The sequence below is a fragment of the Fusarium oxysporum genome, chromosome 15 (genome assembly GCF_000149955.1).
Source record: "Fusarium oxysporum f. sp. lycopersici 4287 chromosome 15, whole genome shotgun sequence".
Classification (NCBI taxonomy): domain Eukaryota; kingdom Fungi; phylum Ascomycota; class Sordariomycetes; order Hypocreales; family Nectriaceae; genus Fusarium; species Fusarium oxysporum.
The window spans coordinates 552,067-566,113 of NC_031000.1; the positions used below are offsets into that span (position 1 = coordinate 552,067).

Here is a 14,047-nt window from a genome sequence, read left to right on the forward strand (position 1 = left end):
GAAAGGTGCCGCCGCGTCATCGGATTCGGCTCGCCCCTCACTGAATGCAGCCGTCAACCTAGCAATAGGAAAATACTTCGACAGGTTCGTCGAGCTGTCCAAGATAAGCGCCTTCTTCGACAAGATCTCCCCCGCCACTAGACGAGATCAGCTCAGGACGCACTCGCACCTCTCCTCCTCTCCTCCTTTCCTTCCCCTCCATACTGTTTTCTTTTGTCTGATCTTCTTACTATTTCAAGGCTAAGCTAGATGAGGGGCGCTGACACACCCTTTATATTGCCGTAACCACTCGAGGGCAGTCCCGAGCTGCCGCGCCCACAGGCCCATCACAGCCTCTCTGACAACAGGCTTGCCTTGCAGCTGCTGTTCCCAGCCGCGCCTGGTCCTCCCGCTGACGGGCAACAGGCTCGATACGATGCGCCGTTTGTACCAATGATATGCTGGATAGTGTGATCTGTTGACGCTTTTGCAGAAACTGCATTTCGATGGGGAAGTCTAATTTCGCGTCGCGAATGACTAATCCTGCCAAAGCCAATAGCATTTTGTAATTAGTGCGTAGATAGACTGCCTTAGCTCAGCACGTTCTTTGCCAGGTTGGACTCCCACCAGGATCGCCTTTGTCACCGTTGCTGTTCCTGTTCTTTAATGCAGATCTCGTTCAGCATAGAATCGCCTTAAAAAGCGGGTCAATCGTGTTAATCGACGATTACTCGGCCTGGGTGACGGCCCCGACAGCAGAAGCAAACCGAGCAGGCATTCAGGCCGTCATCGATAGAGCACTGGAGTGGGAGAGACGAAGCGGAGCGACGTTTGAGGAGGATAAGACGGTCATCATCCACTTCACGCGCCGTCCCGAACGCACTGATGAAAGCCCGTATACGACCAAGGCCAAACAATCATTCCGAAGAAAAGTGGCAAGATCCAGAGACTGGTGATGGATTCGGAGTTGCAGTATGAGGAACACATGAAGGAAGCAGCTACACGGGGCCTCTGAGCGGCCATGTGCCTACGAAGGCTGAATATGTTGACGCCGCGGACGGCGAGACAGTTGTTTTTAGCAACGGTGGCCCCGACAATGGACTATGCTTCGAATGTATAGCCCCACAGACGCGGGTGGATGGAGACCAGGTGACGGAACGAAGCACAGAAGATAGGAGCGCAAGCCATCACAGGAACCTTCAAGACAGTGTCAAGGGCTTTGGCAAAAGCTGAAGCTGACATCCTACCCATCGGTAAACCCACTCGCAGGTTGCTATACGGCTCTACGTCAATATGCAAACGCTAACGGAGACACATCCGCTTGCGGCACTCAGGGTGAGGGAGACACAGAGGTATCTGTCGCCATTGACGAAGTTAGCACTCACCCACCATGGCGCAGTAGAACGGATGGAAACAATCGAGCCGTATGCACTACCACCGTGGCATAGGAAAATGATGGTGGAGTATGACTCAGGCAAGGACGCAGTGGCAGACGCAGGCATAAACGACGACACGGCCGATGCCACAAGCGCGAGACAAGTGCTCATTGCGACAAGCGCATCAGCGAGAAACGGCATAGTAGGTATGGGCGGCGTCGTGCGCAACGCCGCCGGCGCAGGAACGCACGATGGTGTCATAGCAAAGTATTCCATCACTCTTGCTCGAAGAGACCAACAGAACGCATACACGGCCCAGCTGGGAGCGGTGGCAGTGGTCCTCAGGTGCATGCCTTACGGACTCTGACATCGAGATATGATCGTTGTAACACGAAATCGGTCGGCACTACAAGCGATCGCGATATCTCGACAGCAGTCAGGGCAAGGCACCATCCGGGAGATCTACAAACATGCCAAACGACTTGAGAAGGGTGGTAACACCATTAAGATGCACTAAGTATCGTCCACAAACGAGTCTTTCACACGGGGAGCAAGAGCGAAGACAGAAGCAAGAGAGGCAATAGATAGCGGATGCAGAGCAACGAAACCGCCGTACCAGGGCCGATCGACCCGACTGAGAGTACTACTAGCACAGCGCAGACGGCGCATGGTGCTACCAGAGAGCGTAGGCGGCTATTCGAAGCGGCTCGACAAGGCGCTGCCCGGCAAACACACGGGCATGCTATATGACGCCCTGAAGAGACACGAATCTGACATCCTGGTGCAACTACGAACGGGAATGGCACGAGTCAACAGGTATCTGCGCAGGACAGGCGCAGCGGAGACAGACACATGGGATTGCGGCCAGGAAGAAGAAACAGTGGACCATTTCCTCTTCCGATGTCCACGGTGGGACGAGCAACGAGAATACATGCGAAATGTCGACCGGGAAATAATGAGCAATCTATCGTTCTTCCTGGGAGGAGGCCGAACCTGGCAGCAGTGCGAGCAGCGATCAAGTTTGCGATAAGCACAGGCCGTTTGGATGCTACACAGACATGAAAAACATGCAAGATATACTAACAAACCAAACGATATAATACAGCAGGAACTAATATAGTACAGCCTCTGGTAGACAGGCCAGGCTTCAGCCACTGAAAATGGGACACTGAGCACCTGGAGAAATTGGCTTTCAAGCAGGCCTGTCGCAGGGACAAGCGAGGCTGGGAAATGTGGCGAGGAATAGGGATTGGTAAGGTTTGAGGGTCTCAGGGCCAGAAGTCTGAAAAGAATGTAACGATATTTAACGTCGTGGGTCCTATGAGGCGTATCCTCCCGGGCGGAATAAATTCATTCATTCATTCATTCCTGGCTTTTGTTTGTTCCAGAGTGGGTCATCTGAGAGGCAGACGTCCGTGTTTGATTCGTGGAGACGAACACCCTGCGGGACATGATGGGCTGGGTCGTCACCCACATAGAGAGAGATATAGATAGATAGAGTTTATTACGCCCGGGAGAACGAATCTCTGTCACGAGCTCTGATTCTCTGATGCGTCTCATTGGATGTGTGTATGTTCTTGGTTTGAGTTGCTTCCCCGCTCTAAGTCCCATATACATCTTTATACTGGGGTCTGACTGGAGTATCAGTGCTATAACGATCGCACGTCCCATTATGTAAAATACACAATGTGACAACATCACCACATTCTGGTCCACACTTTGATACACCCACCCCATCGTATTTGTGCGTATCTAACAGGTTCTTACCCTACCTTTCCCTGTCATTTTACTTTCTTAGCAAGCAGATGTTAAGAAAGCGGGAGGCTTAGCATAGTCGAGGGGATGCTCTTGTTCCACTCATGTTCTCGTTGGGGCAGAGACCAAGATTTAGAGAGTAAAAGTAATGAAGAGAAACTCACCAAGATAGCCATAATGGCTGCCTCCCCATATTTATCGCCGCCGGAACCCAAGTTCTCAAAATAGAGAATAATCGACCAGTAGCCGATACTTTGTATGTCCCTAATTTTAAGTTTTAGGGCTCAAACCTCCCCCATCCACTTGTTCATTGCCCATCCCGGCCCCGCGCAATAAAACTCCTCGTGGCGACCCCAAACACATCTTCGTCATCGTGGAATTACAAGCAACGTCCCTGTGTTGCGTTGCACACAGACGCTTTTCCAACTGAATTTGACCTTATAAAGCTTCGGTCGTGAATGGGGCACTAGCATGTGCTTCATCAACCTGGGCACGATCATCTGTCAGGTATGCGGGCAGCGCGTAGGCGAACAGCCCGTGGGGATGGTAGCCTGCGCTACCATATGTGGCAAGTTCGTGACGAAGGTGACGAACGAGGTGGTTTCGGGCGAGTGCGGTGTTTGTCGCGACGCAAGGGAGAAGAGCACTGATCTGGCGCGGAAAGTGACCCAGGCGTCCAAGAAATAATAGAGAGGAAGGCGCGGCGGCGGTGTTTGTGACGCTGATGATGAGGGTCATACGGCAGCTTGGGTTCAATTCAGAGGAGTAAAGAAGACAGCAGACATGAAAAATGACAATGATGACGAGTCGGTTAGTTTATTGGTTCTCGGAGTTGGTCATGGCTGACGTCTCGCGACGTTTAGATTTTTATCTATCATGGCTTGAGAGAGGGCCCTACACCTCTCGAAGCATGGTACTTCGTTTATGGACTTGGTCCAAAAGATCCATTTATCTCTTTAGGTGGCACAAAACTGCAGCAGGTCACTCGCCCCGGCAAGTCATATACGTGTTGTCAACAGGGTTCAAATCCATACCACGAAATCCACATATGGATCCATAATGTGGATCCATATCCATTCCATTCCATTCCACGTGGGCTTCAGCATTTCCATATCCACGCCACGAAGCCCCTTCCACATGTTCCACATGTGGAAATCGTGGAATATTTTAGGTGGGGTTCGAAAATACCTTGATTTCCTTGTGAAATCCCGCATATCCTAAGTACTTTCTATCACCCACAACAACACAACATCGATTTGCCACCCCATTTTCCTCCGTACACAATGAGTCCATTCTGGGGGCTTCACTGTTACTCGCGTTACTACCCCAAATCGAAATGGCCACTCCCCATCCTACCAAGTCAACCACATCCGTTCCAGAACGAACAGAAGAGGACAATCAACGGCTCTTTCAGCTCTACAAAAGCTGGATCTTGACGGAGAGAGACGGCAAGGCGCGTCTATAGGTATATCGGTTCGGCTACGAATATCCAGCATAACAAGAAACAGGAACGTCGGTGGGTGTGTTGCCTTTGCGTCAAGCAACGGCGGATTTTAATGGACCAATGACAAAAACATTGACGTCACCGAGGGCGGGCGGGACCCATTAATTACCATTGTTGGACGAAGTAGGTTTCCATTCCACGAATTCCACAATATGGATCCATTTCCATAATGGATCCATTTCCACCCATTCCACATCGAAATTATTAGTCAGCATCCATATCCACGCCATATTCACAAATGTGTCGTGGAGTGTCGTGGATTTGAACCCTGCGTGTTGAGACGGTACGACGAAGATGGTCCGATCTGCTGGTGGCTAGGATGTGGATACTATGTAAGGAGCTGTGCTCCTCTCGGACATATATAACTTAGAAGAACAACACAATCAACCCATTTTTGTTTTATCAGTCGCCAAGGCCGCCTCCAACTACTTTCTGTGTGCAGCCCACTCGGCAACTTTCATCCTCGCTTTCAAGGAAAATGGAAACGACATAAGCCGTACGATTAAGCTGACCATCAGCATCTAATTCGAGGTCACCACCCTTTCCTTATGATTCCTTCCTAAGTTCAAAACTGTCCGTTCTCAGGCTGCACTCTCGACCGGGTCTACCTTGCCCTCCGCCGTCTCCCGCTTATCAGTCCTGTCCATGTGTTGTGAGCCTCTTTTCCATTTCAAGGTGTAGTCCCCAGATGGTGGACGGGCAAGCTCACCTGGTGCTGACAGTCACCGTCGACTGAACCTTTGCCACGTTACGCTGATGAACCACGGCATGTGCTTTACCGATCACCGTCATGACTTCGTCCCAGCTACCTTCTAGACATGCAAGTGGACAGTACGCCCTTTTGTCAGCCTCGTAAAATTTGGTTTCCATCCCCAGAGCACGCAATCAGCAAGGCTCACCGAGCATGGTGCCAGTGGAGTACATTGTGTGCTTTAGCCCACTAGACTTGAGATATCGCTGCACCTCTGCGAGCTCGGCGGCGATCGACGGGTTGCCTGTCCCAATCTGTATTCTGGAATCAGCGCCGTTTTCATCCTTACGGAAGGGCATGACGGGCGCTGGCAGCCCAAGAATTAGAGGGGCCCGTACAGGAACAAGAGCAAAGTCGGCGCAACACGATGGCGGCGTAGAGAGCAAACTATAGTCCATGTCGGCAGTCTCAGACGCGGATTGGTTAGGATGAATGGAATTAGGTCTCAAAACAAGGCTCATCCACCGAAAGGTGATGGAACTGTACGTTGTGATCTTTGAATTAATATTAGCGGAAAGACATGTTACCTGGGGAAACCCGATCTTTTGAACTTTCGGCTGAAGCCGAGTGTAGCATGTGAGCCATCTGCAATCTACCCCGCGATCGGGAAGTGAACGTCAGGGTGAAGTGGTCGATGATCCGAGCACACACATCGGTGATGCCAACGTGACGCAAGCCCAAGAGAGGTTTGCAACGTCCTCTGATCAGGACCAGGTCGCCGCATTGCCCTGATTTGCTGTATCTCACCGGCTAAACTACTAACAAGGTTGCAGTCAACGCGATGTAAGCCATGGCAAAGGGCTTGGGATAGACTTTTTTGGGTCGTCTCCTGCTGCTTGCTATTTTGCTCTATGAGCGCTTCCTTCAGCCATTTCAGTGATCCTGGGTTCCTCATTCAGTTGTACGTAATTCTCCATCATACGTCGACCCTACTGAGCCGGACTGAGTGAATAATGATTCTGCACCTTGACGTAGCGTTGGCTTGCTATTCCTTGACTGTCTTGAACCCTAACCCTCTGTCGCGTCTAACACATAACCCTGGCCCGGAGAGTTTCAACCAATCAGCGACACGGCCTAGTTGGAACCGATATTGCAGGAATGCACAAGAGAGGCAAGCCGGTCACGGTTTGCACAAAACAGCTTTGAGTAACGAAGTTTGAAGTGGTCGATTTGAATTTTCAAAGCTTGACTTCAAAAGTCCGAGTTTTTATCAGATACAGGTTACGAATCTCGGGTATTGAGAACAAAATAAAGTAAGGTGTTTTATAAGCGAGCCGCGGATATAGGCGAATCGCGGGATTCTGGTCGTCTCTCGAGCCAATTGTGGAGGAGTATCTGGCTATTACTTCATCTGGATTCTTACTGTCTGGGGCAGTAACATCTTGAGTCTTCTTAGGCACATGGCCGCCGACAGCCCTTTGGCCGCTATTCTTACCATGTGTTCCTTGTACCGTAGTTTTCGCATTCTTCACCTCTCCCAGGATCTTAGCACTTTGCTTCGGTTTGACCTCCTTTCCCTTGATCACTAAAGGTGCCTCGCTTGTGCGTTCGGGGTTACGCGTGAAGTGTACGAAGCTTGTCTTACCACCTTCGAACGCCGCTCCACTTCGTCTCTCCCAGTCCAATGCTCGGTCTATGATGGCCTGGATACCTGCTCTGTTGGCCTCCGCCGTCGGTCTCGTCACCCAGGCCGAGTAGTCGTCGACAAAAGCGATTGATCCGCCTTTCGAGTCGATTCTAATTTGCACCAGGTCTGCGTTGAAAAAGAGGAACAGGACCGGCGACAGCGGCGATCCCTGTGGCAGACCTGCCTGAAGTAATTCCCGTTGCTCTGATGTATGGCCGTTCACTACGATACTAGCTGTGCGATTCGAGCAGAAAGCACCGACCCACCTGACCAGCCACTGTGGCATGCCCCTGGCTTCCAGTCTCTGCAGTAGTCGCTCCTTGAATACGCCGTTATAGGCGCCTTTAACGTCGAAGCTGATCAGACTAACCACTTTACGGGTTCTCCATGTTTTGTATACTTGTTCTTGGAAGAGCAGCAGTGCCTGCTCTGCCGACCGCCGTTTCCTTGCTCCAAAATGGTTTGTCGGTAGAAGTCCGAACGTCTCGACGGCGTACGAGATCCTGTCCGCCACAACCGCCTCAAGAATCTTGCCCAGCGTCGATAGCAGTGAGATCGGTCTCCATGGCTTGGCGATCGCGTAGTCGCCCTTGCCTGGCTTCTTGAGCTGGATGATCTTGGCGCATCTCCACTGGTCCGGCAGTACTCCATCTATCAATGACGTTCGGAATAAGTGCAGTACCCGGTCCTGGGCCACTGGCCAAAGTTGTTTCCATACCATTGCTGGTAAGCCGTCTTCCCCGGGTGCTTTCCATGCCTTGGCCGCCATGACTTTCTGTTCCACCTCGTCCAAGGTTATGTTCGGCATATCCACCTCCACCAAGCGGGGACGGGTCCCTTCATCTTCGAAGACGGCTGGCAGTGGTGGGAAGAATGCACCGCAAGTAGTATCTGGCGGGTGAGTCGAATTAGTAGTTTAGAGTTGATGTAGCTGGATCCCTGTGTCGTTGAATCCCGCAGGAGCTTGCTCATCCGTCCGATATTCTGTCATATTGAGGTACGACGGTCGGGGTAAACCGTTCCCAGATTCGTCTACAACCTGCATACAGTTGCATTCCCGATGCCGCACAAGAAGCAACAACTTATTTAGAACGACGAACTCCATCTTTAGCTTGATGCTGTAAACCACAGGCTTGTATGTGGTCGCAATCTGAAAATGGTCCAGGTACTGAGTGATAATGAGGCTGACGTCGAGGAGCACGACCAGGACATTGACAATGATAAGGTGTCGAATGACTTTGCGCTCCGTCGTCCTTCTGATGGCGAAGATGGGTTTGAGACCGCGAGATGCTTCCCAGATATAAAGGCCGGAGATGATGGTCTCTTGAATGGAGAAGCCTGCGAGCTGAATGCGCTCGTAAAGGTTGAATGCGGGCAGAAACCGACTCGACTGCCGCGTGTTGCTACCAAGAAACATGACCGTAACCGGAACGTGCAGGATGAAGAAATCCGTGATGATCATAACCAGCACCCACCGCGTCTTTGCCCTATCCGAGACAATGAGGTGCAGCCTCGAATAGAGAACAACAGATTGCCCAGTGACCATGCCATACCATCCGACGCACGTTAAAGCCGCGAGTGGAAAATTCGGTCCAAGGCTGTAGTAGCGCAGCAGCACGACTATCGAGTGCAGCACAATCCCTAGCGTCGCGACAACGATGCTCCAGAAGTACAAGCTGTCATGGCGCCTAAAGCGGTTGAGCAGCGAGATGAGGATCTCGACACAGTTGTAGCACGCGATCGCGAAGAAGCCGGCGATGGTCATGTCGACCGGTAGTGATGCCGTGATGGGGCCCGTTTCCCCAGTCATGTTGGTTGCTGAGCTGGAGCGACCGGGCTGATCATGGCACGTTGTGCAAAGAAAGTGATTAACGGCTTGGTATTAAAACGAATTACCAGTCAGGAGCTTGCCTTGTGGCACCCTCCATTAGCATCGACCGGCGGCGGCACATTGGGGAACCCTGGCTGGCCTCCAAGTTCTCAACCAACGACTTCGTCATTCAAGCCCAATGACATTGGCTGCCAGGTGAGCCCCGAATGGGCTAACTTTGCTAAAGGGGGGTCGGGGGCTGGTAATGCCGAATTCTACATGATCCATGTCCGTATGTCGCGAGGCCGGTGCAGCCTCTAGCTCAAGCCACTTTCTTCAGCAAAAACACATCATGTGATGCGAAACCGGTATTTACCGAACGGGAGTAATCTTTGGCTTTGGCAGTGGCGTTACGCTGTGAGATGAAACGCGGCTTGCCTCGCCGAGAAGAGCACGACATCTCAAATTTCTTGTATCCGCCTGGGTATGCCTATAAACAGATAAAGACGCCACAAGGGAAGATTACAGACTTAATCTATATGTTACTATCGCTCGGCACACAGGATCGTCACTGCGGAAGACAGAACGTAACGGAAAGTGGATGTTGTCCCTACATCCTTATTGTCTCCCACTTTCACTGAAAGAGGAAACCCCTGGCGTCTATGGAAGTTCCTCTTACGGCATAGTTGGCGGGTCAGTGACATGGCGTCGACAGGGGGTCGGTGCTTCTGCACCAATCAGAATCTCCATTTTCTTACCCCGAATTTCCCTTACCAACTAGTCAGCTAGGACTTTGCCTGCTAGGTCATAGAAATTCCCATATAATTCAAAATGGCGCTATTGAAGTACGGGGGGCACGGTCGTAGATTCAATATCAGGTAAAATAGATCAAAGTGACAGGCATCGAAAGATAACAATCAGGGGAGTATTTTCCCAAATTATTAATTAATTTAAATCCACATTAAAGTATTGCGACCAGTTTGAAGTTTTGGATATTTTATTTGATGTGGTTGATCAGAGCCATATTAAGTGAAATGATTGGCCAGTTTATATGGCCCATGCATTTTGGTTATTAGGGGAAGCCGTAATAATCCGCCATTTGGGGCAGGGCATAATATGGAATAGTACAATTGAAAAAATAAGGTTTATACCATAGCAACAGAAAAGCAAGTTTTAATTAACGTACATGATAAGCAGAACTTATCGTGGGGTCGTTTTGCGGAGTAATTTCGGGAAATCGTATGTGATTACACAACTACCATCTGATAAGTGCCCGGCGCCGCGCACGCGAATATCTCGACGGTTAGGAGCCAAATCGATGCAATTCCAGGGCTGGAGGACTGCTACGCTCTGGCGGTCCGTTTGGTTCAAGAGCGAAGCTGTATAGACGAGCGGGCGCTGAGATATTTGCGTGTGCAGCGGCTGGGGGGCCAGGCTTCGCTGCAAGGACTACGATATAGCAATGCGCTGATCCTGCTGCTCCTTAATATTCAAAAAAAAGAAAGAAAAAAAAAAAAGAATTAATAAAAAATACGCCTTCTAGATAGATAGATAGATACGGACTAGTTACCGCTATAAATATATAAAGATCCTACCTGACGGCCAGCTTACCGTCGACGAGGGGCGGTCCGCCTCCTCCCTAGCCGAGCCCAGCGCCCTCGATGGCCCTGCCCCCGATGGCCCTGGCCCCGAGTCGGCCTTGGTCCCGGGCCTGGGTCATCGGGCACGGGGGTCCCTACCTGTACCCGTATCCGGCCCTGGCCTTGGCCCCGGCCCCGCCGGCGGCGCTGTTTGAGCTCGTCGACGAGCCGGTTCAAGCTCCGGCCAGCGCGTAAGAGCTCTAGCTCTGCAACTGCCTCCTCCTTGCTCTTGCCGGACGCCGTGCGGGCCAAAAGCTCGTCCCAGATCACCTTCCGGCGACAGAACTGCACCCTGATCCCGTTCCCCGGGCGCCAGCGGCTTCCCCACGTCTCTTCTAGCACCCGTACGGCCGGCTGACCTGCAATCCCTTCCCTCCCATTTCCTTCCAGACATCCCGCACTGTAAAGACCTTGGCCAGGGCTACAACGACGGGCATACCTGGTACTGGAGGCTCTGGAGCCGGAGCCGGCGCCAGCGACACTGCTGGCCCGGCTCCAAAGTGGCCCGTAAAGGTGACAGGGACCTTGCCTTGGAGGACGGCATCGAGGCCGCCCTGAATTCCTTCTAGCCGGGCCTCTAGCCGGATGGCCAGCCGCTGGCTATTCTGTAAGACGGCCTCGCGTGTGCTCTCTAACACACCGCTAAGCTCTGGCAGCGCGCGTTGTACGAGCAGGCTTAACGGCTCCGTAGCCCCTACCGCGTCAGAGCGAACGGCGACGGCGAACTCATCCCATTCGGGCCCGTTAAAAGGGGCGTAGGCGAAGAAGGGTAGCGACGGATAGCGAGGCTGCAATACAGCCAGGTCCTGTAACAGTACTATGCGCAGGCGCCGCATAAGCTTAAGGAAGCCGTCGGCGGCTAGGTCGTCGTCGTCGAGGCCACCTTCTGCCCAGCATTGCCGGCGTGCGCGAGCCTCAAAGCGAGGCTCCCACTCCTCGATCCACGGCCAGAGCTGCTTTTGTAAGACATACGGGGGCTCGTGGGCCGCACGCGCGAGGAAGTAGTCCCCGGGTGATGCCGAGAAGCCGGCGACAATACGCATGAACTGGCGCGGTAGATGCGTAAGATAGGCCTGGCAGAGCACGCTCTGGTTCCAGCGGCCGGGCCTGCGAGATCTGGGCGAGCGACGTGCCGTGGGTCTCCGCGTCCTTGGCGCCTACCCTGCGCGGGAGGTGCGTCTTCTTTGACGCCATAAGGCCAGCAGCACCGAAGATACGCCAGGTCTCTTGTAGCTGCGTCGGGTACGAGAGCTCCTGCTCGCGGTCCCGTCCGACAAGAACCTTGATCCGATACCAGTCCTGGCGGCGCCGGAATGACGGGGACGGCTCGCCGGCGACGTGCCAGCGCCAGAAGAAGAGCTGTGCTAAGGCCCCTTGCGTACAGAACAAGGGGTTCTTGTGCCGGAGGGCACCCATGAACTCTTTCTTTGCCGTCTTGTTTAGCTTACCGTCTCGCAAAAGGGTAACGAGGCAGCCACAGGGGGTCGGGCCTTCTGAAGACGGATAGTCGAGTAGAGACAGGTCTGCAAGCTCCATCTTACGGCGGTTTTCCCCCCGTAAGAGGTAGTAGTGGCCGAATAGGAGGTCAACTCGCGTACGGAGGTTTTGCGGCATGTATGCGGCCCCGCTGAGAAGGAGATCCTGGACCCGGAGCCATTCGTCGGGTGAATAGCCGGCCGGGATCCCATCAGTCCCGCGGTCTTTAAAGGAGGCGCGGTCGTGCTTCCCCCGCTGCCGGCCGCGTTGCTCAAGGAAGCCTCGTACGGCGGCGCCCCGGGGGTTTTCCGTGTTTGCGTTGCCGTGGGCTACCTGGAGCCGCCAGAGCTCGATAACGGCCGCGATATAGGCGTCGATAGTGCCCCTCGTAAGCAGAGATCCTTCGGCAAGGTCTGCTGCAGCCGGCGCAAGGGCCGTGGGTGGCACGTAGCCCTCGCGGTCGTCCGCAAGCAGCTCGGCGGCCTCGGCCAGGGGGACCTCTAGGGCTTCGGCTAGGCTTTCGGCCTCTGCCAGGGCCGCGGCCTCGAGCTGCTCCTGTTCGAGCTGCCGCCGTAACTGTACAGCCTTTCCTTTGCCCTTGCCCTTACCCCGTGTCCGTGGTTTCTTTTGCGGCGGGGCAACGCGTCGTAAGAGGATATCCTCTTTGAGCCACGCTGCTAGCTTGTCTGGGGTTACGAGCTCGCCGTCGGGCCAGCTATAAAGTGAGCCGTCTGCCGCAGCCCGAGGCGTACGGCACCAGGCCTATAAGTTCTCGTCAGTTAGCCGCCCATGGGACTCTACGTAAAAAAAAAGAGACAAGGGCACAGGGGAAAAGAGAGGGCGGCGGCCGGGGGAACGCGCCTTCCACTCCCGCTGCTTCGCAGCATAACTCCGTGCCGTGTTCGCCGGCTGTTCGTCCTTCTTCGCCTGAAGGCCCGCCCTCCGGGCGGCACGGGCACGCTCGTCTGCGGCCGTGTACGAGTCGTCTGCGGCCATCTCGGTCGATCAAGGCCTTTCTACGTGGTGTTTGTTTCCTGTCTGGGGCCTGATAAGTTGCGGGGAACTTATCAAATGCACTTATCAGGCGCCGCGCACACGATTTCACGGGCCGCTTTTTGCGGGGGATAAGTCGTCACGTGGTCTGGGCGAATTACGACGTAATTGCGGGCACCATCGATAAGCATGTGAACCATCCAAGTATGTGAACCACTTTTCCTGCACCACATAGGTAGATATCATCATAAAAACACAACAAATCAATTAATCAATTAAAACTACTCACTATATTCTTCCCCAGACATCTCAATTACTACCTGACACGTTCTTGAATTATGTCCGGGCTTACCGCACACTCCACAGCGCCGAACCCCCGGTCCGACCGACTTTCTTTGACCACTACTTCTTGACGATTCTGCAACTACCTGCGCATCAACATCCATCTGATCAATTGCCTGCCTTGCTTCATCTACTGTCATTACTCCTCCCTTCCGTATTCGGGTTCTTTTTGCCCTTCGGCACCGGCTTAGTATCTTATTTGCCTCTTGAACATCATCAAGCCTGGCTGTCAGTAAGGTAATCTTATGCATACATTCCTTTGTTGACTTCTCTAGAGACTTCATAGCTTCAATAACTGACTCTGGAGAGCTACTGTGATGTCTTCTGATTCGTCGTTCAAGGTATTCAGACTGAGAGCCAGCCTCAAGCACGGTCTTTGGCGTCTTTGAGACCCAAGGGGTTGAAGGGTTAGCGACCTCTTCAGCAGGCGTTGGAGTCCGCAGCTGCACATCAAGCTTTGAGATCACACTTTCTGGGTCTAAAGGAACAAGCCCGGCTCCTCTAAAGGCTGACTTGATATTTTTTTCGGTCATAGTAGCTTGATGCGCTGCATAAAAGGCCGGGAAGAACTCGGTCTTACAAACATGTGTTATAGAGCATCTGATCAAATGCTCAATTTCTCGACCGTAAGCGTTTTTAAGCAGGTTAAAGTACCCGACATCAAGAGGCTGGAGTAGATGAGATGAATGAGGTGGCATACAAAGTGTAATAATCTTATGTTCCTCGCAATATCTCTCAAAATCGACAGAGTGGTGACTTTCGTGGCCATCGAGGATCAGAAGACGATAGGAACC

The 14,047-nt window shown here is 52.8% G+C and overlaps 4 protein-coding genes across 4 annotated transcripts; 1 reads left to right on the forward strand and 3 right to left on the reverse strand.

Moving 5' to 3' along the window:
* Positions 1–1,272: 1,272 nt before the first annotated feature.
* On the forward strand, positions 1,273–2,385 carry FOXG_22580 (uncharacterized protein; the record flags this gene model as incomplete). The annotated part of the gene is made up of 2 exons (XM_018402995.1): positions 1,273–1,700; positions 2,016–2,385. The coding sequence occupies 2 exons, from the start codon at positions 1,273–1,275 to the stop codon at positions 2,383–2,385; spliced, it is 798 nt and encodes a 265-aa protein (XP_018257520.1).
* Positions 2,386–5,195: 2,810 nt separating this feature from the next.
* FOXG_16741 (uncharacterized protein) lies at positions 5,196–5,763 on the reverse strand (the record flags this gene model as incomplete). The annotated part of the gene is made up of 3 exons (XM_018396758.1): positions 5,196–5,253; positions 5,324–5,426; positions 5,514–5,763. The coding sequence occupies 3 exons, from the start codon at positions 5,761–5,763 to the stop codon at positions 5,196–5,198; spliced, it is 411 nt and encodes a 136-aa protein (XP_018257521.1).
* Positions 5,764–7,908: 2,145 nt separating this feature from the next.
* On the reverse strand, positions 7,909–8,802 carry FOXG_22581 (uncharacterized protein; the record flags this gene model as incomplete). Its single annotated transcript, XM_018402996.1, has 1 exon — positions 7,909–8,802. The coding sequence occupies one exon, from the start codon at positions 8,800–8,802 to the stop codon at positions 7,909–7,911; it is 894 nt and encodes a 297-aa protein (XP_018257522.1).
* A 1,607-nt stretch (positions 8,803–10,409) lies between these two features.
* Positions 10,410–12,982, reverse strand: FOXG_16742 (uncharacterized protein; the record flags this gene model as incomplete). Its single annotated transcript, XM_018396759.1, has 4 exons — positions 12,780–12,982; positions 11,376–12,680; positions 10,882–11,248; positions 10,410–10,825 (listed from the first exon to the last, which is right to left on the reverse strand). The coding sequence occupies exons 1-4, from the start codon at positions 12,912–12,914 to the stop codon at positions 10,410–10,412; spliced, it is 2,223 nt and encodes a 740-aa protein (XP_018257523.1). The 5' UTR covers positions 12,915–12,982.
* Positions 12,983–14,047: the final 1,065 nt, after the last annotated feature.